This window comes from Pan troglodytes, chromosome 23 (assembly GCF_028858775.2).
Source record: "Pan troglodytes isolate AG18354 chromosome 23, NHGRI_mPanTro3-v2.0_pri, whole genome shotgun sequence".
NCBI lineage: Eukaryota > Metazoa > Chordata > Mammalia > Primates > Hominidae > Pan > Pan troglodytes.
Window position 1 is genome coordinate 27861525 of NC_086016.1, and position 23693 is coordinate 27885217.

The window sequence follows — 23693 nt, forward strand, 5'->3', positions numbered from 1 at the left end:
TAGGGTTCAAGCAATTCTCCTGCCTCAGCCTCCTGAGTAGCTAGGACCACTGGGGTGTGCTACCACGCCTGGCTAATTTTTGTATTTTTAGTAGAGACGGGGTTTTCCTATGTTGGCCAGGCTGGTCTCAAACTCCTGACCTCAGGTGATCCACCTGCCTTGGCCTCTCAAAGTGCTGGGATTATAGGCGTGAGCCACTGCGGCCAGCCCACTTTTTAACTTTTAAAGATTGACCTTGTAGATGACAGAAGTGAATTCTGATATTTTGTAGTCCATTTGTTTTTTAGTGATGGTTATATTTGTGATTGTGGCAGTTTAACATTCTGATCAGTTTCTCACATATTTCTCTCATGCATAACTGAGTAACTGCGATCTAACACATGCTCACTATTCTCCTGCCCCAAAACACTCTGAACAGTAATATCTGGAAAGCTTATAGAGAGGGACTTCAGACAGACCTTTTTCCTGTATCTCTTCTCCCCCAGGCTTGCTTGGCATAAGAAATAACTTTTAACTGTATATTACCTATATGTATATCATACATATGTGTATGTATTTTTAGTGTGCATATTATACATATAAGCATTTTATGTAGATAGCTAAATAATGTACATATATATGAGTATGTCCTTATCAATTTGCAAAATTACCTATTCCTGCTATAATAGATGAAGATTTAGCTCACTCATTACTGTCTCTGTAGCCTTCCCTTCCTCCACCTCTCAAAAGTTGAAACGCTATTTTGAGCTTCTCTTTTGCTTTCCTCTGTAGCTTTAAATTCCATACTTAACCCGGTCTTGCCTTTTTCCAACTATAAACAGTATCTGAGTTGAGGATTTTGACATTCCTATCTTTCATTGACTTCTGTCTCATGTTCTTTCATGTTAATTTTTATTTTTACATTATCAAGATGATACTGCTTTCTATTCTGTGATCATAATCAATCATAATCAATCTTTGTGCTTTGCATATAGGTTAATTTCAAAAGTTGCAAATGAAGAAGGGGTATTTACACTGTTAAGGAATCAAAAATGTTGTTCATTACATGGCTTTTACTTAGCCTGGTAATAAACCTTAAGTTAGTTATATATATACATATATAGTATGATCTCTCTCTCTCTCTCTCAAAAAAGAATATGATAGTTGTGGACTTTGTTTTTCCATGATGTTTCTTTCGGGAAGGACTCAGCCTGCAGCTGCAATGAAAAAGAGGTGCTCTATTTCTGCTGATTGGCATCATCTCACCCAACACTTCCCTTTCCAGTCTTCTGGACTGAATCTGCCATTCACTTGATTCCCTGCCTCCTGCTATATTTAGGCTAGATATAGAATTCTAAGGAAATAATAATTTTCCCCCAGAGCTTTGAAACTCTTACTTTATTGTGTACAAGCAAGCAGTCAATGCAGGTCATGGAGCTAGGTTACCACTCGCGATGGCAGACATGTAGCATCCCTTGTGCTCGGACACTCGTGTTCTTCAGCTTGGAGACCACCCTTTATTTATTTGACATTTATCCTCCTCTGTTTCTCATAGAACTCTTATTAGCTGGATGCTGGGATTCCTTTCTAGATTTGGGCCTCTGCACTTCTGATCTTGTATATTACCTGCATCTTTGCTTTAATTCTTTGTTTTACTTGCCGATAGCACAAATTTTCAACCCTTTCGTTGATTTCTTTCTAAAAATCTTTAGCAGGTTTAATTTCTTAAAAGTAGAACCTTTCAGGGGTTTTACCCCATGTTAAACACCTTGCTGCAGGTGTTCTGGAGTTGGGTGTCAGGGAAGAAGTACGGCGGGTATGGGTGTGCATTTGTGTGCAAGTGTGCAGCTCAATGCCCAGAGCTCCAGTCCTGTGTCTCATCCCCCAGCCACACACACTGTGGTGAGCTGGAGCTCAGCATGCTGGCTCCGTCCCCAGGGCAGTAGCTCTGCCCTGCTTTGCTGTCAGTCACTGCCCCTGTGTCAGCACCCCCTCTTGTCTGCTGATGGCCCTCTCTCTCTCGTGGTGGATTTATTTTTTTAATATTTATTTTTACTTTTTATTTTTTATTTTTTTGAGATTGAGTCTCGCTCTGTTACCCAGGTTGGAGTGCAGTGGCACAATCTTGGCTCACTGCAAACTCTGTCTCCCAGGTTCAAGTGATTCTCCTGCCTCAGCTTGCCGAGTAGCTGGGGCTACAGGTGTGCACCACCACGCCCAGCTAATGTTTAGTAGAGATGGGGTTTCCCCATGTTGGCCAGGCTGGTCTCAAACTCCTGGTCTCAAGTGATCTATGTGCCTTGGCCTCCCAAAGTGCTGGGATTACAGGCGTGAGCCACCATGTCCGGCCTATTTTTGTTTTTTAAAAGCGATAGTATCTCACTCTGTCACCCAGACTGGAGTGCAATGGCATGATCATAGCTCACTCCAGCTCCAAACTCCCGGCCCAAGTAATTATTTGGCCCCAGCCTCCCAAGTAGCTGAGACCACAGGCCCACATTACCATGCCTGGCTAACTTTTTTTTTTTTTTTATAGAGAAGGGGTCTTGCTATGCTGCCCAGACAGGTCTTGAACTCCTGGCCTCAAGTGATCTTCTCCTCTTAGCCCCCAAAGAGCTAGGATTACAGGCATGGGCTACCATGCCTGTCTCCTGTGGTGGGTTTATATCTCCGTGTTCCTTTCCTGCCATTTTAGTGGTTATTGAGACTGTGTGAAGTTGCATGCTTTCATGCAATCACTGGCTTGAACAAGAAACCTTTTTTCTGGGGCATTTCTAATTGCTTGGATATATGCAAGTAAATTTCTTATTTAGCTTATCACATTTAATGTGTTGACAATGATGGGTACAAAATGGAACCCAATAAGAAAATCACCGAAGTGTTTCCAGTAAAAATGCACAAGGATATGCTCTGACTTGGATCCCATTCTTTCATTCAATGTCTGTTTACTGGGCACACACTGATGCTACCCCGTGAAGTGGCTGAGGCAGTGCACATGGTAGGCATGGTCCCTGCCTTCCTGAAGCTCATGCTATGGGAAAGCCATGGTGTAGAAATATCAAGTAAGACAGGTCCAGATAGTGAGAAGTACCTGTGTGGAGGATGAGGTGCCACCTTATGAAGAGGCCTGGGGAGGAACACTCCAGCTGGAGGAGCCAGTGAGGGAGGACTTCCAGGTAGAATCAGTGCTCCCGTGATCCAGCAAAGCCAGGTCTGCTAGGCACTGGGTTTGGTTATAAATGCGAAGCAAGACTTTGGAGAGTTTTGAGCAGAGGAGTGGTGAGTTCATTGAAGAAGATGACTTGGGCGCTGTATGAAGTGGGATGGGGCTGCAGGTGGGCAGGACTAGAGGTCAGAGGAGGAGACATTAGAGCAGTTCAGGCAAGAGGTACCAGGACCCTGGTGCCTCGGTGTTTCTGGCAGTACGTCTATCATCCCTTCCCTGCCCACAAATGCCAGTAGCATCCTGAGCAGGAATCACCACCCCTGGCCAGGCGCAGTGGCTCACGCCTGTAATCCCAGTACTTTGGGAGGCCAAGGTGGGTGGATCACAAGGTCAGGAGTTTGCGACCAGCCTGACCAACATGGTGAAACCCCATCTTTACTAAATATACAATAATAATAATAATAATTAGCCGGGTGTGGTGGCACGCACCTGTAATCCCAGCTACTCAGAGGCTGAGGCAGGAGAATCACTTGAACCCAGGAGGCGGAGGTTGCAGTGAGCCGAGATGGCGCCACTGCACTCCAGCCTGGGTGACAAAAAAAAAGAAACACCACCCCTAAGCGAGAGTCTCGTGAGGATGGGAGGTGGTAGGAAGTAGTCAGGTCTGGGTCTGGCCAAGGGGTGGCTGTGAAGCCTGAGGGAAGACAGGCATCCAGGACCATCCTGGCTGGGCCTGTGCAGGAGCAGTGCGGAGAGGGCTGTGTTAGCCCTGCCTGCATCCTCTGAGTGGGCTGGGGAGTAGGAGTGTCCTGGAACACAGGGCACAGGTTGGTTCTTGGGATACAGATTTAGGAGTCCTATAAGGGCACTCAAGCTCTGGGCTGGGCGAGATGCCCCAGGGACTGACTACAGAAGGACCCCAAGAAGCAGCCCTGAGCTGTGTGACAGGATGTGGAGAGATAGAAAGTCAGTGGCATGTGCTGGGAGTGCTCCTCCCCCATGCGGGCTTTTCCTTGGAGTGTGCAATTTTTTTTTTTTTCCTGGCAACAGATTCTCACTCTGTCACTCAGGCTGGAGTGCAGTGGCACAATCTCGGCTCACTGCAACCTCCACCTCCCGGGTTCAAGCAATTCTCCTGCCTCAGCCTCCCGAGTAGCTGAGACTACAGGTGCCTGCCACCATGCCCAGCTAATTTTTTGTATTTTAGTCGAGACAGGGTTTCATTGTGTTGCCCAGACTGGTCTCGATCTCCTGAGCTCAGACAATCCACCCACCTTGGCCTCCCAAAGTGCTAAGATTACAGGCATGAGCCACCATGCCTGACCAACTTTTGCTCTGGGTACTCCAAGTTTTAATCATGACCTTCAAGAAAACTTGTTTCTTCAATTTATTTTTTATTTTTATTTTTATTTTTTTTTTGAGATGGAGTCTCGCTCTGTCGCCCAGGCTGGAGTGCAGTGGCGCAATCTCGGTTCACTGCAAGCTCCACCTCCCGGGTTCACGCCGTTCTCCTGCTTCAGCCTTCCGAGTAGCCGGGATTACAGGCACCCGTCACCATGCCTGGCTAATTTTTTGTATTTTCAGTAGAGAAGGGGTTTCACCGTGTTAGCCAGGATGGTCTTGATCTCCTGACCTCGTGATCTGCCCGCCTCAGCCTCCCAAAGTGCTGGGATTACAGGCATGAGCCACCACACCCGGCTAATTTTTTTGTATTTTTAGTAGAGACGGGATTTCACCGTGTTAGCCAGGATGGGTTTCTTCAATTTATAAAGGGTTTTGGTATACATTATATTATTAGATCTCTTGTTTGCTTCTGAGTAAATGTGGTGCTTCACATTCCTGTCACTTTCCTATTACATTATCTATTGCGATGTGTAAATATTTGCTGTAAATTTCTTTAATGTGTAGATATCCAATTTAATTCTTATTTTCAGTTATGTTCTCCTGACTATAGAATTATTGTGTGTGTGTGTGCGTGTGTATATATATATATCTGTGAAAATTTCTAGGTTATCTTAAACTGTAATAACTATCCCAAATAAATGATCATATGGGATAATATTCCCAGGCGCTGCATGCAGTATTCTAAACATCGTAGCACTCCTCCTGTTGTTTTGAAGGAAGCATATTTGTTTGCTTTCTTAAAGGAAAAAGTGGAAATACTTGCTCCCCTGTATTGTTAACAGGAGACAGTTTTGCACAATATTTCTTACGTTTCCAAATGCATACTCAGCACTGTTATGACTCTTTCTCCTCCAGCTCACAGGAAGTAAAAGAGCACAGCTTTTTCAAAGGTGTTGACTGGCAGCATGTCTACTTACAAAAGGTACTCACTCCCTCTTGACTCTACTTACGGTACTGCCGCCCCGCCCTTACACGCTCATCTCTGTCTCAGTTTCTGTCTCTGTCTCTCTATGCACTGCTGGCTTCCTGGCTGTGTCTCCCCAGCATCCCCACCACCCACCTCCCCCAGCATCCTGTGTCCACACTCTCTTGTTACCCGAGAGTTACCATGTAGCCAGTTCCCTTTGGGGCATCCTCTCACTCTTCATTTCCCTAATAGAAACATTTTGAAAATATCTCCTATATCAACTAATAAAAGGTAAAATGGAGCTATTATCTGGTTAATTCAAATGCACATATAATTGAGCCTTTTTTAGTTTTTGCTCTTCTTCTTGAATTCTTATCTCAATGTGACTGTATTTTTACATAGATCTCTATAAAATGTACGTGAAACTTCTGCCATAAACGTATGTATATTTTCTAGCCCAATACTACATAATTTAAGAATTAGCATGATTTTATATCAGCATGATTTCCTTTCCTTATTTTAAGCTTCATTATATTTGCGTTGATACAGGAAACACCCCAAATTCAATTTTTAGAAAAATGTTGATTATCAGCTTTAAACTTGCTTTGCGTGAACTCAAGCTACAGAGAAATGACGATTTTCTGTAGTAAAGAAAGACTGATCTGTCAGTCCTACCGAATTAGAGTCCGACCTCTGGGTCAGTTAACACATACCTCGGGGCGTTTGCAGATGTGCCCTGCTCCCTCCAGGCCCCATTGTCTGTTGTGGCTCCGGCAACCCAAAGGTGGTGTTGCGTCCTCTCAGAGAATGTGCTTTTTTAAGCTGAGCTGGACGGATATGCAGTCCTGAGATTTTGTTATATTTGAAAATTATTTAAGGCTTTGGACATGAATCCTATTTTTCTTTAATTTGTCTAAAATATAGGGCCTTCCTTTGGGGCTATTGAGTGCAGAGGCTTTTCTACAAAATATGAAATGTGATTTGTTACAAGTTTGAATGACATGCTGCGCAGTGGAGCATGCGGATATCTCGCACTGTGCTGTCTTTGTAGAATGTTAGGTTGGGACGGGGCCATACGATCATCTGAAAACTGTACCATGCTTGTTTGGATCTTCCAGTACCCACCACCCTTGATTCCCCCCCGGGGAGAAGTCAATGCTGCTGATGCCTTTGATATTGGCTCATTTGATGAAGAGGATACCAAAGGGATTAAGGTACATATGTGATCATTTATTTCTTTATTTTTATTTTGGATGGGATGATTTCTGTTGGAAATCAAACTTAGTGGTTGTTTTAATATTGGGCTGTTTGTAGTATTTAACTTACAAATGAGTATCAACATATTTGAAGAATGTGTAAGTTAAGGATCTAAATTAAAGGCTTTGAAAGCTTTCTTCAGACTAATAATTTTATTTTTGAGGAACTACATGGTAAAATATTATTGATTTGGAATATTTGTGATTGAAATAAAACTTGAATTATACCTGAAGCAGGAAAAACAGCTGTGTGATATCAAACATACTTCCCTAGTGCAAAAGAGCCAGCTGTCTCAATTCTTCTAAGTTTTTAGATCTCCCCGTGTTAGGATGAAAGAGCAAACAGCATGAATCATTTTGCATTTGTCAATCAAAGGTGAAATAATCACTGTTTTTTTTAATACAATCCTCTGCATTTTTCAAACTTTTGTTCATATCGTCATTCCCCCAAGTAGAGACAAGACATAATTAGAGATGGTGAGTCATGAGAGAAGATCATTCTGTTTAAGATGCTGGGTCAAAGTGTATCACTACATCAAGCTCTCACCTACCCCCATGCTGGCAGCTTGCCCCAGGCTCTCCTCCCTGCCCCCGGGCCTTCCCTGTTTCTTCTCAGCTGCCCCCGTTTACACCCTTCTGACACAAACCCGCGTTGCCTTCCCCACCAAGTAACTTCCTTCTCCAGAAGGCTGCAGCACTATTAAAACACACACCTGTGAGGTGTAAATAAAAGAGTGACAAGTAAAATGCAAGGGCCTAGCAGGAGCTATAACTGGAGACACATAGGACTGGGACCAACTAGACTGTGGGACAGAAAAGGCAGTAAATGGCTGGAGGAAGATGGGAGGATTGTGGGGAAGGAGAGCAGCATGTACACGCCAAGTGCTCCTGGGGAACCCAGTGGCAGCTGGTCAGAGCTAGGGGCCCCAGGAGATGAGGGGCTGGGCCATGATGGTGATTGGGGTGTTCATGGGACCAGCTTTTCTGGTGTTGGAGGTTAGGTGAAGGCAAAGTGCAGAGGGCCCAGGTCACAGGGCTGTGAGGATTGCTGACCAACTGAGGGGCACCCTTCTGTGGTCTGGAGCAGTGGCTGGGGTCAGCATTGAGACCGATGCCTAGTCCTGTACACCACCAGGCATCGTCTGTAGCCGGAACCATTGATACCTGTCAGGTATATGAGTATACAGCAGTGCTTTGGGGAACAATCCATTTACAAAGTATTTAAAAAATTTACTGCTGTCACAATAGAATTTTTTCACCTGCTGTATACCACTATCTATCCATCAGAGTACTAAAAATAAACCACTATTACGTGGGTGCCCACAAACATTTTTTAATGTTAAAAAGAGATGATCATACTTAAAAATGTTGTAAACCAAGATCTAGGCTTTGGAGTCAGACAAACTGGGCTGGGATCTGCCACTGAGCTGAGTGAATGTGGGCCATTCTGCAACCTCTCGAGTCTTGGCTTTCTCACCTGTAAAGTAGGTGGTTTCATTGCCAAGCTTTCTCTGAGGATAAATGAGGTGGCCTGCTGAAGGCTACAGGCATATAGTCAATGCTTGACAAACTAGTAGCTTCTACTATTATGTTTTGGTTCTTCCTGAGCAAGAGCTGAGAAAGAGCACACTTAGAACAAGAAGTCCTGTCAGGTAGGGATTCAGCTGTAAACAAGAAGCCCAGGTCCTGCTCCCGTGAGAGCTGAGTCCAGCAGGGAGGGCAGGGGACTGCATTTTAAGAAACTGTCTTTTAAAAACAGCCCAAATAATACATTTTCTTTAAAAGGGTGGGGGAAAACTCACCTCATGTAAACATAAGTTCTTTTTTAAAAAAATTCATTTTCAGCAAGGTGGGCTCAGTCATAAAGATCAAGTCTTTCTGAAATTATAGGCGGTAGAACAGTGTCTATTAAACAGAGTTGGCCATTTCAGAATAACTGCCTGGGCAAGGAGCATGCTTTGACTCTTTGCCAGACCGTTCAGAGCCTGTCCCTGTGTGCCTGATCTCAGGTGCTCATCGGACCTTGAGGTTTTCAACACCCCATCACTCACACACACTCACACACGCACCTCCAGTCCCATTCAGAGCAACTGAGGGGCTCAGCTATGGGCTTAGATAGAATGTCTGAAGAAAACAGAAAGAGGAAAAACTCTACAGGTCAAAACGACCTCAGAATCAACAGATTATTATAATAGATCAGTGAGACTGGATGGAGTAGGCCCCATATTGGCATGTGGGATGCAGCTTCTTTTGGTGTTCTGTTGATTTGCTAAGGGAGTGTGTGCAAGTGCCTTAGCCTCCTTGGTCTTTCTTGCCCTTCTCAGTATTTTGCCTGTTATGATACCTACCCCTGCTTATCTTTCAAGGAGTAAGCAAATCAAGTTTCTAAGGAGGTCTGTGCTTCTAAGACAAGCATGTATTTACCAGCAGGCTTGCTAGTATTTCTGCTATAAAAATGTAGTTCACATGCAGAAAACCATTTTCTTTGCTCATATTCAAAGTGCAGCCTTACCTAGAGGGCAGAAAGAAGAATTTTGAATAATCGTTTAGAAGAAAAATGCGACCATTAAGTGTAATTTTTGTTCCAGCAGCTCTTAAAGGCTCCATTGCCTCAACTCCCCATATGTCTTGAGATTTCTTATACATATGATTATGATGTCAAACTGTAAATAGTTGGAAGGTTCATGGAATTAATAGGAAGCTCAGCTTCATTTACCTTTTGTTTTTCTAACTTTTCAGATTAATTGAGGGTAGGTTCAAAAGCCCTCTTGGCTTCTCCCTTATAACTGTTTCTGAAACTATAGAAACAGTTTTCCTACCTATATAAACAAAATATCCTTACCATAATTGAAATTTTACTTTGTTGTCAGAATCTCTTAGTACTTCAAGTAAAATTCTGTATATGTGAGTTTTCGTTGGCAAAACATGTCATGAAGATAGTATACAAGATTGGGTTGAATGTAGCTGATCCAGGACTGAAAGTGAAGTGCTCATCAGTTCTGTTTGTGGATGCTGATTGCTTGAGTTGTCATTAGCAGAGATTTATGATAACTAAGAACCTGCCTCGAAATGATTACTGCTGCCATCTAGTCATCTTCCTATATAGAGTTATGATAAGAGTCACCATGGATGTGGCGCCACGGACTCTTACCTTTGTAAGTATGTTAAATCATAAATATCTTGATTTCTTAAAATAATCAGCTACTTGATTGCGACCAAGAACTCTACAAGAACTTCCCTTTGGTCATCTCTGAACGCTGGCAGCAAGAAGTAACGGAAACAGTTTATGAAGCAGTAAATGCAGACACGGATAAAATTGAGGCCAGGAAGAGAGCTAAAAATAAGCAACTTGGCCACGAAGAAGGTAAAATAGCTCACGTGTCTCAATACATTTCTAATGCAGTAAATTTTCAAAATTTCTTGTAAAGCTGAAAAAATATTTGGGTCGTAAGGTATTTTGCAGTCGAGAAGAAAGCAATGCCATAAATTGCTTTAGTTTGCTCTGGCTTGGAAGAGCTCAGTCTAATATTTCAAAGTCTTCAGTCAGCACACAAATAAGTCTATGGAGACAGGTGGCCGGGTTTCTTTAGTATGCCCTTTTATCTTGGAGTGCTTGGGGACTGGTTTGGAGGTTTTTTCCTTGCAGATTGAGTATGACAGTGTCTGGAGTGGGGTTGGTGTCATTGGTGTGTGCCCTGTGCGGTCATCTGGGCACCTGACTCAGTTTAGTCCTCTGTTGTCATCACCTTGAGACTCTTAGTCATTTTTGAACAAGGGGCCTGCCTTTTCATTTTGCACTGGGGCCTGAGAAGTATGTAGCTGGTCCTGGCGAGGAACTTAGCATGACACGTCACTTGTCAAGAGAGGTAAATGTCTCCCATTCAAGTACTAACCAGGCCCAACCCCGCTTAGCTTCCAAGATCAGATGACATCGGGTGTGTTAAGGGTTGTATGGCCATAGACAAAAGAGTTAAATATATAAAGACATTTATATTACAAACAGCATTTTAAAAATTGCCAAATCAGGCCAGGCACAGTGGCTCATGTCTGTAATCCCAGCACCTCGGGAGGCCGAGGCAGGAGGATCACTTGAGTCCAGAAGTCCAAGACCAGCCTGGGCAACATGGTGAAACCCCATCTCTACAAAAAATAAGAATTAGCCAGGCGTGGTGGCATGCACCTGTAGTCCCAGGGACTGGGGGGCCGAGACAGGAAGATCACTTGAGACCAGGAGGTCGTCTGCAGTGAGCTGAGATTGTGCCACTGCACTCTAGCCTGGGTGACACAGCGAGAAGCTGTCTCAAAAAAAAAAATTGCCAAACTGTATTTTTATGTAAATAATTCAATGCCCTACTAAACATAACATCAAGTAGGAAACATAAGTTTTAAATAAATCAGTCATTCTCGATTCACTGAATATGGTTACTCTTAATTTTTCTAAGATTTCATGAATTGTGGATAATTAAATTTATTGTAGTTGATGCTTATGTTAAGATGTAATTTCATTTTCCCTCTGAGCAAAGACCCTTGCAAGGTTAACCTTATGTAACAAGAACGGCCAGAAACTCTTTCACTCTGTTAATAGGTTACTTTGGTGGCAGCATCTTGGTATAGGATTCCTTGGTCTTATCTGACGATTTCCCTGTGGCATTTAAAGTGTCTTCAATTCTGGATGACTTACTCTTTATATAAACGTTGCCAGAATACACCAAGGGAATCCTGCATTCTTTTAACTCTGTTTACCTCAATTCTGCAGGGACACACAGCCTTTATTTGTAAGCTCTTCTTTTTTTTTCGAGATGGAGTCTCACACTGTCACCCAGGTTGGAGAGCAGTGGCGCGATCTCGGCTCACTGCAACCTCCGCCTCCCAGGTTCAAGTGATTCTCCTGCCTCAGCCTCCCAAGTAGCTGGGATTACAGGCGCCCACCACCACGCCTGGCTATTTTTTTTGTATTTTTAGTAGAGATGGGATTTCACTGTGCTGGCCAGGCTGGTCTTGAACTCCTGACCTCATGATCCGCCTGCCTTGGCCTCCCAAAGTGCTGGGATTACAGGCGTGAGCCACTGCGCCCGGCCGTAAGCTCTTCTTTAGAGAACCGGTCCATTGTGATCACACTGGGGTGTGTTTGCCACAGCAGATTTTACACAGGAAATTGAATCAATGTCGACTTGCTCAAGGGGGGGTCATGGTGTCACTAGAATCCTGATTAATTGGATCCAGAAATATGTATAGATCTTCATAAGCATGTTCAAGTGTATCCTTCTAGTTAGAGCTGTAATTAGAAAGTTTAGCAAATCAACGAATTTATCTTCCTGTGTTAGTAAGTAATTCGTGCATAAGTAGGTCTTGGCTGACAATCTCAGAGGTCACCTTTATAGAAAAATATAGTCTAGGCTTAGATTCCTGAAAAAAAAAAAATTATAATAAAGTTGGTCCTCCACATCTCAGGTTCTGCATCTGTGGATTCGACCAACCATGATCAAAAATATCTGGAGAAAAACAATAAGAATAACAATACAACAATAAAAAATAATGCAAATAAAAGCCATACAGCAGGGGTTCCCAACCCCCAGCGGGGAGGCCAGTTAGGAACCGGGCCGCACAGCAGGAGATCAGTGCTGGGCGAGTGAGCATTACCACCTGAGCTCCGCCTCCTGTCAGATCAGCAGTGGCCTGAGATTCTCGTAGGATTGCAAACCCTATCGTGAACTGCGCACGTGAGGGATCTAGGTTACGTGCTCCTTATGAGAATCAAATGCTTGATCTGAAGTAGCACAGTTTGAACCCAAAACCATTCCCCCATCCCCGTCTGTGGAAAAATTATCTTCCACGAAACTGGTCCCCGGTGCCAAAAAGGTTCGGGACCACTGCTACACAGTGTAACAACTATTTATGTAGCATTTCCACTGTATTAGGTATTATAGGTAAACTAGAGGTGATTCAAAGTTTGTAGGAGGATATATGTAGGTTCTATGCAAACACCATGCCATTTTATATTGACGACTTGAACATCTACTGATTGCGGTATCTGCTGGGGTCCTGGAACCTATCCCTTGTGGCTACCAAGGGATGACTGTGCTCGTATTTTAAATAGATTTTGGAAATGCAAGCACTTCTCGGTGAAAATGACAACTCCATCCTTCCCCATCACCACTGACCCTCCCTGGCCCTCCCTCTCCTTTGTTCTTTACCTGCTTGTCTCCAGATGACTTGACATGGGTTTTACGTGTTTACTTATGATCTGAAACACTCACTAGATTGTAAGCTCTCTGAAGCAGGGGTTTTTGTCTCTTTTGTTCTCTGCTGAACCCAGAATATCTGGAACATGCCCAGCACCTGGGCATTCATGTGCTACTTGTTGAAGAAATGAGTGTGTGAGCGAATGACTTTAGCACAATCACCAAAGCCTTTAATACAGACTTTAAAATTAACCTTTTTTTTTTTAAAGACACAGTCCTTCACTATAAAAATGTAATCAGGACTCAACAATGTCTGTGAATTATCTCTATACATAACCATATATTTGAGGAATAAACCTAACATTAAGCTGAGGAAGGAACCATTTTTGATCCTTATGTTATCTTAAATTACTTAGACAAGAAAATTCCCACTATTATTATTTTTAAGATAAAAGGGAGATTAAAGGGGGAATCCCAACCCCACGTAAAGGCGAAGGTACTTTGGGGATAGCTTGACTTTAAATACCGTCTATTCTCCGGTTCTCATTATACATAATGAAAAGAGTTTGGAAACTAACTTTTGCCCTCCCAGAGCGATAAATGAACATCATGGATTTATCAGCATATTGAGAAGCAATCATTTACTGTGTGAGCAGAGAGAGCTGCAGAACCCTCTGATCTTTAGATCCCCAGTACACATGCACTTAAAACTAAAATCGTGACTTCTGTAATGTGTTCTATTTATAGAAACCTGCTTTTTCCAAAAAGTATGTCTGTTCTTTTTTCAGAGAATAATGCTGCTAAGACATTTTGTTTCAGAGCCTATTTAACTCCTAGTGATTTTGTATTCCTCAGATTACGCTCTGGGGAAGGACTGTATTATGCACGGGTACATGCTGAAACTGGGAAACCCATTTCTGACTCAGTGGCAGCGTCGCTATTTTTACCTCTTTCCAAATAGACTTGAATGGAGAGGAGAGGGAGAGTCCCGGGTAAGTCTAAGGCAGTCTCACCGAGCATGTTTCCCAGTACGTACAATGGCATATGGTTATTTCATGTTGCTGACATGTTTTATACACTATCCTCCGAAACTGTGTGATTCTATTTTACTGCTATACATGAGATTGTAATGTGCAAACTTTAACTTGTTTTTAAACTTCCAAGTCAAGGAACAACTTGGTAATACCTGAAAATAGAACATGCTTTTTAGTGAGGTCAGAAGCACCACATCATCAGATGGATTTGAAGAAGGCTGGAGAGCAGTTAGACAGATCTAAAAAGAAAAGACAAGCTGGACTTTGAAGTCAGACAGAGGTGTTCAGCTCCACTGCTGAGTGTCTCTGGGACTTTGAACACGTCACATTGACTCTCTCAGCCTCCGTTTTCTCATCTGTGAAATGAGGGAAATAGAAATCATAACAACTGCAGTCAGCCCTCCATATCCACAGATCCCCATCCTGGGATTCAAACAACCAAGGAGAGAAAATATTCGGGAAAAAAAAATTTAAAATAACAACAAAACAATAAAAACTAATACAGAAAAAAAAAAAACACAGTCTAACGACTATTTACATAGCATTTACGTTAGAGGTGATTTAGAGTATACAGGAGGATGTGTGAAGGTTATATGCAAATACGATACCATTTTATATCAGCAACTTGAGCATCTGTGGATTTTGTATAATTCGGACCTGGGCAGATTATACATTTATTATGCTACTCAGGGGTTCCTGGAACCAGTCCCCTGTGGATACTAAGGGATGACTGTACTGTAATTTTTGCATGTTTATCTGAGGTCAAGTGCTGTTAAAAAAAAAAAAAACCTCCATGTGTTTGGGAACCTTTGAGGGTCCAACTCTCATTTTATAAAGAGGAAAGCAGGCTTAGAAGAGGAAAGTCTGCCACCCAAAAACACAACTGGACAGTTAGAAGGTGGAGGGGTGACTCAGACCAGGTCATCCTGTGCCCTCAGTCTCTCCATTGTACGGCTTCTCCTATTTGGGTCAAATAAAATGTCCCAGGCCATGACACTTGGCACAGAGATGAGGTCACCAAAAGATGCTTCCTTGTGTCTCCACCTTGTTGAGAATTTGTAGGTGGATCATACAACAGACAGCAAGATGTAGCTGCCCTCTAAGATCCTTTCGAGAGCTAATGTTTGTGAACAAGATAAAAAGAAATTTCGGATCCACACTACCTTTCAGCAAATCAGGCAGCATTTATTAAGTGCCTACTGGGTGAAGAGCCCAGGGCTTGTCAACAAGGAAGGAGCCAACCCTGGTGGAAGGCATCTTTTCTTTTCTTGGTGGGGGGGGCCTGGTGAGTCATCGTAAGCAGGACGATGGTCCCAAACACTCAAAACATTGTTTATGTGTTGGATGTGTTGGAATACCACCCATCTGTTCTCCAGGGATCAGAAGTGTGGAAAACAGGGCACCTAAATCTCATGTATGTGACTTTGGACTGTATTTTTAGTTTACTGTTGGCGAAGTTTTCATTCAATTATGAATGATTATAATTGCATATCACTCCATTTCTTTGAAAAGAAACAAGATCTTCCCAACCATCACTCCTGCCATCGAAGTTATTTTTGAAAAATTAGAATCTAGGATCTAAGTTCCAATTAATAAGATTCTTTTGGGGACCCTGAAGTGTAACTCAGGGCTGGGAAGCATCAAAGTAGCTCCCCAGAGCTCACTGTATTTCCAGGTAATGAGCGGACCTGGGCAGATTATACATTTATTATGCTACCCACTGGCATGTTAAAAGGAAATCACCCCACTTTTCAGGCTGTTTGAAAACTTAAAAAAACAAAACTTTTACCTTTGTTTAACATTGGATGCAATAAATGACCTTGGTTTTAAAAGGTTCAACATTTAGTGTTCTATTTAAGAAGCTACATAATATGCATGAGCAGATTTGTAAGTCTAAGTAAGGGAAAAGAAAACCTGAGTGTTTATCAGAGTGCTGTTTCTCATTCAGGATTCCTGAAGTATTTATTTAAAACAAAAACCATAAGACACTAAGTAACTCATGACACTATAGCATTCACCTTAAGCAATAATACTATAGACTTTTTTTTTTTTTTTTTTTTTGAGACAGAGCCTTGCTCTGTCGCCCAGGCTGGAGTGCAGTGGCGCGATCTCGGCTCACTGCAACCTCCACCTCCTGCGTTCAAGCGATTCTCCTGCCTCAGCCTCCCGAGTAGCTGGGACTATAGGTGCCCGCTACCACGCCCGGCTAATTTTTGTATTTTTAGTAGAGACGGGGTTTCACCATCTTGGCCAGGCTGGTCTCGAGCTCTTGACCTCGTGATGCACCCGCCTCGGCCACCCAAAGTGCTGGGATTACAGGCATGAGCCACCGCGCCCAGCCTATAGACCTTTTAATCTTTTAATGAAACCACCTCTATTTATGACATCATTGGGATACTATCAAAATATTGTTAGCTTACAAGCTGACATCAGTAAACATTTATTGAGTTGCTGCCTTAAAACTGAACCACACACCTTTGGCTCACATAAATCATATGTGGCTCTGTTGCTTCCTCACAATGTTATTGACAGAATGTATATGAGTGTGCCATACAGCAAGTACGCTTGCGATTCATCATCATTCAAAATCAGTTCTGTGTTGAGGGAACAGCTTTGCCGTTTTTCCTTAGCAAAACATTGCTTTCTTTGCAGTTTTCCTTGAAACATTATAATTTGAACTTTTGTTTGTGTTCCTTTATAGCCATTTTCCCCTTACTTCTAGAATACCATCAAAGAAAGAAAACCGCATGCGTTTTCTTTTTTTACTTGTTCTAACTTGGTAGTTTTTGGTATTACTACTTAAGAAATCACAAAAATAATTTGAATTTTGAATTTCTGTTTTTATGGTTAGCAAAATTTACTGACAATGGAACAGATTCTCTCTGTGGAAGAAACTCAAATTAAAGACAAAAAATGCATTTTGTTCAGAATAAAAGGAGGGAAGCAATTTGTCTTGCAATGTGAGGTGAGTTTTATTTATTTCTTCTTAGGTGAATGTTAGAATAATTAAATATTCAGCAAAGTTGACTGCCTGTCTATAAAACATTTTCTTATGCCATGTTTTATCACTTACAAACTTAGTAAGAAAGCCCCAAGGTACAAGGTTTTCAGCAAATTCATCGTGATTTTTTAAAAAGGCAAATATTATTAGAAAATGGCAGGAGGATGTAGGTGAAATAATGTCATTACTCTATCTGGAAAATCTGCTCAGTATTTAATAGGGCCTGGAATTTTATTTGTTCTATAACTTTGAAGATTTTTTGGCATGTTCGATGTTAAGGTTTATATATTTAGATAAATATAAGATGGCAAACTGAAATGCCATCTTCTCTAAACGAAAATGCCATCTTTTCCTCAAAGTTACATTGTAACACAAATTTCATTCCTGGACACTTTGTGACTGGTGTACTAGTGTGTGTGTGTTTTAAGAGAGCATATTTAGAGAAATAAACACGTATTAGATGCAAAAAAAATCATTTTTACTAACATCAGTACTACATTACATACATGAATATATATTTAAAACATTTTTTTAATTTGTCAAAACTCCTTCCCCTATATTATTATAGATTTCAGTTGTTTTAGAAATCAAAAGTAATCTCTAAACAAATTAAAGGCAGTGATTCTCAGAGTGGGATTGTACTGGAATCATCTGAAGGGTTTTAATGTGGCCTTTCCCTGCTCTTTTCAAGAGATTCTGGAGAAGGTGGCAGCGTGACCCATCAGCTAGTAATGCCACTGGGGGTGGACACGTAGGGTGTGCTTCCTTCAGGGGTTCCAGGGACGCTGGTAATCAATAGGGGCACCCACTGCTGTTGGCAAAATGGGTGAGCCCGTCACAACAGCTGCCTTTGTATTCCCCCTCAGAGTGATCCAGAGTTTGTGCAGTGGAAGAAAGAGTTGAACGAAACCTTCAAGGAGGCCCAGCGGCTATTGCGTCGTGCCCCGAAGTTCCTCAACAAACCTCGGTCGGGTACTGTGGAGCTCCCAAAGCCATCCCTCTGTCACAGAAACAGCAACGGCCTCTAGCACCCAGGAACAGGGAGGGTCCTCGAGGAGGACACACCAGGGTCTCAGCCTTTTGGGGTGAACGAGGATGAGGCATCTGATCTATTCGCTACCGGGACTCCTCCAGGCTCCCGAGAGGAGTCGGGACCCTTCGGCTTGGGGTCAGCTCAGCTCCCTGCCTTGTCACATTTGTCCGCATTCGAAACTACTGAAGAAATAAAAGTTCTTTTTCTTTGCTACACACTTTGGTACCTATGAACCTAGAACTTGAAGTGACTCCTACTTATCACGTAAATTTTTATGTCTGATATCAAACACATCTTAGACTTTCCAGGATGGAATTTAAAGATGTTCAGTGTTGGGTAACAGATTGCCCTAAGCATTGCCACATACATATTCTGTCTAGTCACTGCTGATTTTCTATGTCTTTGCTCCATACTGCTTGGGGATGGGAGAGCCACAGTGTGTTTCTTTTGTGCACTTCGCAACTGACTTCTTGTCCTGGGTTAAAAGTTGAAGATATTTTCTGATGATGTTAAAAGTTGAAGATATTTCTGCACTTGGGCCCTCCTCTGGGAGCCGCACCCACATGACTGCCCTGCCTCTGACCAGTCTGTTCCGGGGCCCCCTCAGCCAGGTGGGAATGACGGACACGTACTCTCCAAGTGTATGGGATTAACTAATCATTGAAGGCATTCATCCGTCCATCATTGGAAAGATTTACAGTGATTCTGAAGGACAGGCCATGGAGTTTTAGGTTTCAGGGGCAAGAGCAGTTTTCAAAAGTCTTTGAGTCCAGTGTGCGCGAGTCGACAAGCAGTACCTGGCATGCAGGAGCACTCATGGGTGAGTCCGTCTCGGGTCTCGACAATTAGCAGTTGTGTGACAGTCATTCTGGTTCCTTCTGCCTGACCCTGGGAGACATATCAGTAATGGATGTACAAAAGCAGGTCTGTTTTACGTCTTAGTATAATTTCACATGAATTGTATTGAAAAAATGCTGAGGAATGAATGTGTCAAAATGGGTTAACTGTGTATATTGGCTTTCATGTCGTCATCCGTCTGTCATGAATGAATGATACTTTGCACTGGGCTGTACGACAGTGAGGACCTTAGGGCATGAAGCCTTTTTCCTGGTCCCAGCAGCATCTGCCCTGTGAAGTTTGTTTTCTCCCACTGCCTCCAGGCCCCACTGATACCCCCAAATAGATGCTGGGTTATGAGAACCAGCGAAGTCCCCCATGTCATCAGTCTTAAAAAAATTTTTTTTACAAATCCACGTATTTGTCCCATTCTTGGAGTAGTTTTAGTGTATGTCTTTAAATTAACTACTAACAGTATAAATAACTTGACATCATAATTGTCTGCATCCTGCCCTTGATATTTTTAGCAGTTCCAAATCTTTGTTTTTGTATTTGTTTGCTGTGTTCATGGGCAAAGTAAGTACTTTTTAATGCAGTTATTTTGAGAGTTTGGAAGATAATTACCAAAAGGGTCCATTATTTCATAAGAGTTACTTTGCAAAAAAAAAAATGTGGGTTTTTTTTTTTTGTCTATCTCGACTACTAGTTGGGGTTTAAATTAACATACATTTTCTACTATCTGTTATTTCCAGTGTGGGAGGAGGGATGTACTACTTACATGCATTCTCCTTATTTAAAAAGGAAGAATAGTATTCAAATTCTGTTTAAACACACACACACACACACACACACACACACACACACACACCAGAAGCAGAAAAGCCATTGTTCTTAAAGAGTGAATGTCTTCCCAGCCCTGGTTAATTATAGCTGTGACTGATGCCGTTCCCGTCTGCATCTCAAGCTCATAGGTTCTCAGCATGTGCAGTTGAGGATGCGCTGGGCCTCATGCCTGTTCTAGATCTCCAGGATAAAGGGCCTGCTGTTGACTCCACCAGGGTCTGGGCTTAGCGTCTAATATCTTGTACCTAGGGCGTGAGCTGCACAAACGTGTTCAGAAAGATTATTCAACTTTCCCATACTTGTTCTAAAATTGAGCTGATCCGCATCTCTTTCAAAAACTAGAATTTCTGCTCTAAGAATAGAACATAAGGCTCCACTCCCTTTTAGAAAAGATATATGAATTGGAAAATGCCCTGAAAGTCCTTTTGCTTCAAACGAAAGTGTAAACTTTTACACTTCCCCAACTCACATTTGATTTGTAATGATATGGTTGAGAAGTACATCTAGATGTCATTTATTAAAAGTACTTTGTAAGACTAGATTGAGCTGTTTCTGAGGGCGGTCACCAGTTGTGTTGGGGTCTGGTTTGAGTGCCTTCTGCCAAAATGTTGTGATGGAGGTGTTTCTGCGACCAGACACAGGACACCGCTGTGTCTGCACCCGGTTGCCTACATGGCCAGAGGAAAAGTCAGTTGGATTAAACATCATGGTATACTTGGCTGTTGTTTTTTTCAATTTTTTATTTTTTTTGGGATAGGGCCTTGCTCTGTCACCCAGGCTGGAGAACAGTGGGATGATCATGGCTCACTGCAGCCTTGAATTCCTAGGTTCAAGCAATCCTCCCACGTCAGCCTCCTGAGTAGCTAGGACTACAGGTGCATGCCACCTTTCCTGGCTAATTTATTTTTTGGGTAGAGATGGGGTCTTGAACTCTTAGGCTCAAGTGATACTCCTTCCTTGGCCTCCCAAAATGCTGGAATTAGAGATGTGAGCCACCATGCCCAGCCGTAGTACTTGGATGTTTTAGAAGGTTTTCCAAGTATTACATAATTCCTAGATGTTCACCCTTATTACACTCCAACTATTAAAAAGGTCAAAATTCAGCCTATTTTTTTTTCATTAGTTTAGATTCCTGTGGTTGGGATATTTTAACATTGATGAGAAAAATAATTGAGGTTGATATTTTTACAAAATCATGCGGTAATAAGTCTTGATTTCATGATTCAAAAGAATCAATAAAGCCTAAAAATAATAGATTACTTTAAGCTGCTATGTAAGATATATATGGAATAAGTTAAAAACCTTTGTGAATTCAGGTTTATTATTTTTAACCTAAAACATTCTCTTTGGCTCATTCATCCCCTCATGTCATGGGGGCTCATTGGTTTTCCTTCTTTGTCATATTTAAGTATGATTTTTCAACAAAACTTCTAGAAGTCAGCTTATTATGTCACCATTCATGCAAAGTGCTCATGCCTCTGATTGGTCCATTCACCTACGTGACAATTTCAGGTCCTATGTTTAAAAAGAAGGGGCTGGCCGGGCACGATGGCTCACGCCTATAATCCCAGCACTTTGGGAGGTCGAGAGGGGCGGTTCACGAGGTCAGGAGATTGAGACCATCCTGGTTAGCACAGTGAAACCCCATCTCTACTAAAAATACAAATAAAAATTAGCCGGGTGTGGTGGCGGGCGCCTGTGGTCCCAGCTACTCGGGAGGCTGAGGCGGGAGAATGGCGTGAACCCGGGAGGCAGAGCTTGCAGTGAGCCGAGATTGCGCCACTGCACTCCAGCCTGGGCGACAGAGCAAGACTCCATCTCAAAAATAAATAAATAAATAAAAAGTGGGGGGGGGGCTAAATATCCAGTGAGATGCACTGAGGAAAGGAAGCATTTTGCTTAAGACAGCAGCAGCAACAAACAATGGTCTGTTTGTTGCAAACAAGATGTAGCTTGATTTCTGGTCTGACATATGCCATATACAGATATTAGAAACGACTGTTTGAAGGCCACACTGGTCATCTACAAAGTAATGTTTACCAATTGACGACAGGGATTTAACTAGATTAAAAAGATCAAAGTGTGGTTTTTCTCTGCTTTTTAAAATTTCACTCGGAATTTGTAGCTGGGCCAATTCAACACATTTTACTTTTCAGTGGAATTGATTTTTCTAATGTTTCAGAATTTTAACATATCAAGAAGAAAACAACGTTCTCAAAGTCTAGGCCTCTTTTGCATGATGTAAACCTATAGAAATGCTTTGAAATGTGCTGGTGTAAGATAAGGGTTATCTTGTATGATTTAATCATATGCAGTGTTGTCTCAGTTACGTTCAGGGAAATGTTTCTGTGTCATTCAGAGATGCTTGATGAATTAACACTTCCCACCCTGAGTGAGAGGTTGACTTGTTGGGAGATGATTTGGGCTTCACTGGGATCTGTGACAGGTGGGGGCTGGGCTAGGTGTCACAAAGAGAATAGTGGTAGAAATCAGGCGAAGGAAGAAAGAAGTTACTGGTAAAAATCATTATACCATAAAGCACCAAGGAAATAACTGAGTTAAAATAGGTGAAGTTTCTTTTTTCCCCCCTGTAACAGGAGATTTTTCCTTATGATAATTATTCAGAGACCTGGTCACTTTGTTTTTGAATGTGGAGCTGCTGAACTCATTCAGAAGCCATTTGCTGCCTATCAGGACTTTCTGAAGAAGTTCTTTTGCCTCTGCCTACCCTCTGGCACCCTCCCGTGGGGGCACAGGGGACCCAGAGCTAAAGCATTACTGGGCCATCTCCACAACACCCCATATGTGTGTGTGTGTATGTGTGTGTGTGTGTGTGTGTGCACTTTGCAGCCCCCGAGGTGGAGAGGCAGTGGCTGGATCACTGTGAATGCATTGCCCCATTGGTCAGTTGGGGACACTGTTACAAATCCACTGAAGTCCTGGTAAAACTGTCAGAGTAACAGGCCTCTTCTGTTCTACCCTGCTCACTTCCACAGTGAGTTACCAGCCTGGGCAACACAGCAAGACCCCATCTCTACAAAAAAAATTTTTTAAGTAATTAACAGTTTAAATTTTTTCCTAAAGATTTAACATGATTTTTCCCTCCTATGTAAAGTTTACTGGAGAGACTTGAATTACTTAAATTCATGTTAATATGATTTTTTTAAATCCAGGTCACATTTTAACAAAGTTTATTATGAAACAAATGAAATTTGAACTCTAAAATGGTACTCCTTGGCTTCCTCAAGTCACAATGAACTTTATATTTTCTTTGTCCTTAAGGACTAAGATAGTTGTTTTATTTCAGCCGAATCACAGAGATGACCACTCCTGCAGGCCCCCACAGCTGGCCCAAAGGGGCTGTCTTTCTGCCCTAGCTGTGTTAGCACTGATTGAGAAATGCAGGCTCCCAAATTTTAAATTGCCTTTATTAAAAACACAAACTACAGAAAATGTGTTAAGAGTATACGCATTTCATCAGACACATATAGGGGAAACAATCCTTCAATTTAGAATTAAATAACTTAGCTTTGTATAGTAGAGTTAGCGCTCCAGTATCTAACAATCTCAAAATCATCTCTGAAAACTGGTAACTATGCTTCCATTTTTAATTTTGTCCTAAATATCAGATGTCTTTGATGTAAGGGTAGGGAATGGAGAAATATTTTCAATTGTGTATTTGTATCACAAAGAACTTGAAATTTACTTTCTTAGTTGATTATATTAAATGATGTATATATTATATGTGGTTTATAAGCTCAACACTGGCCATTTTTTTAGTTTTATTGTTAAATGGTATTTTTCTATGTTTAATTAGAATAGATCTGGCTTTTTCTGGATAGCATAAAGATCACTGAACTATATATATATAAGAAACAAGAGTTCTATTTTAGCACAAAGGCATTTTATATTATTTATTGAATCCATAAGTTTGTTTTCGTCAAAAACATTCCATATTATTTCTGCTCCTTTTTATTTGTATAGTTTGTTATTTAAAGAAATGGCAGTCCTTCCTGTTCTTAATACAATAAAATTGAAATAATGCACCTAG

The 23693-nt window shown here is 41.9% G+C and overlaps 1 protein-coding gene across 22 annotated transcripts in view; it reads left to right on the forward strand.

Annotated features, from left to right (window-relative positions):
- GRK3 (G protein-coupled receptor kinase 3) overlaps positions 1-23693 on the forward strand; it is a 279994-nt gene extending 256301 nt beyond the window's left edge. For all 22 annotated transcript variants that reach the window (XM_063808413.1, XM_054675962.2, XM_063808418.1 and 19 more), the window contains 6 exons: positions 5405-5471; positions 6575-6670; positions 9914-10076; positions 13750-13886; positions 16780-16893; positions 17796-23693. In XM_063808413.1, coding sequence (XP_063664483.1) covers positions 5405-5471; positions 6575-6670; positions 9914-10076; positions 13750-13886; positions 16780-16893; positions 17796-17957 — 739 coding nt within the window. In that variant the 3' untranslated portion in view covers positions 17958-23693. The remainder of the gene's footprint in view (positions 1-5404; positions 5472-6574; positions 6671-9913; positions 10077-13749; positions 13887-16779; positions 16894-17795) is intronic.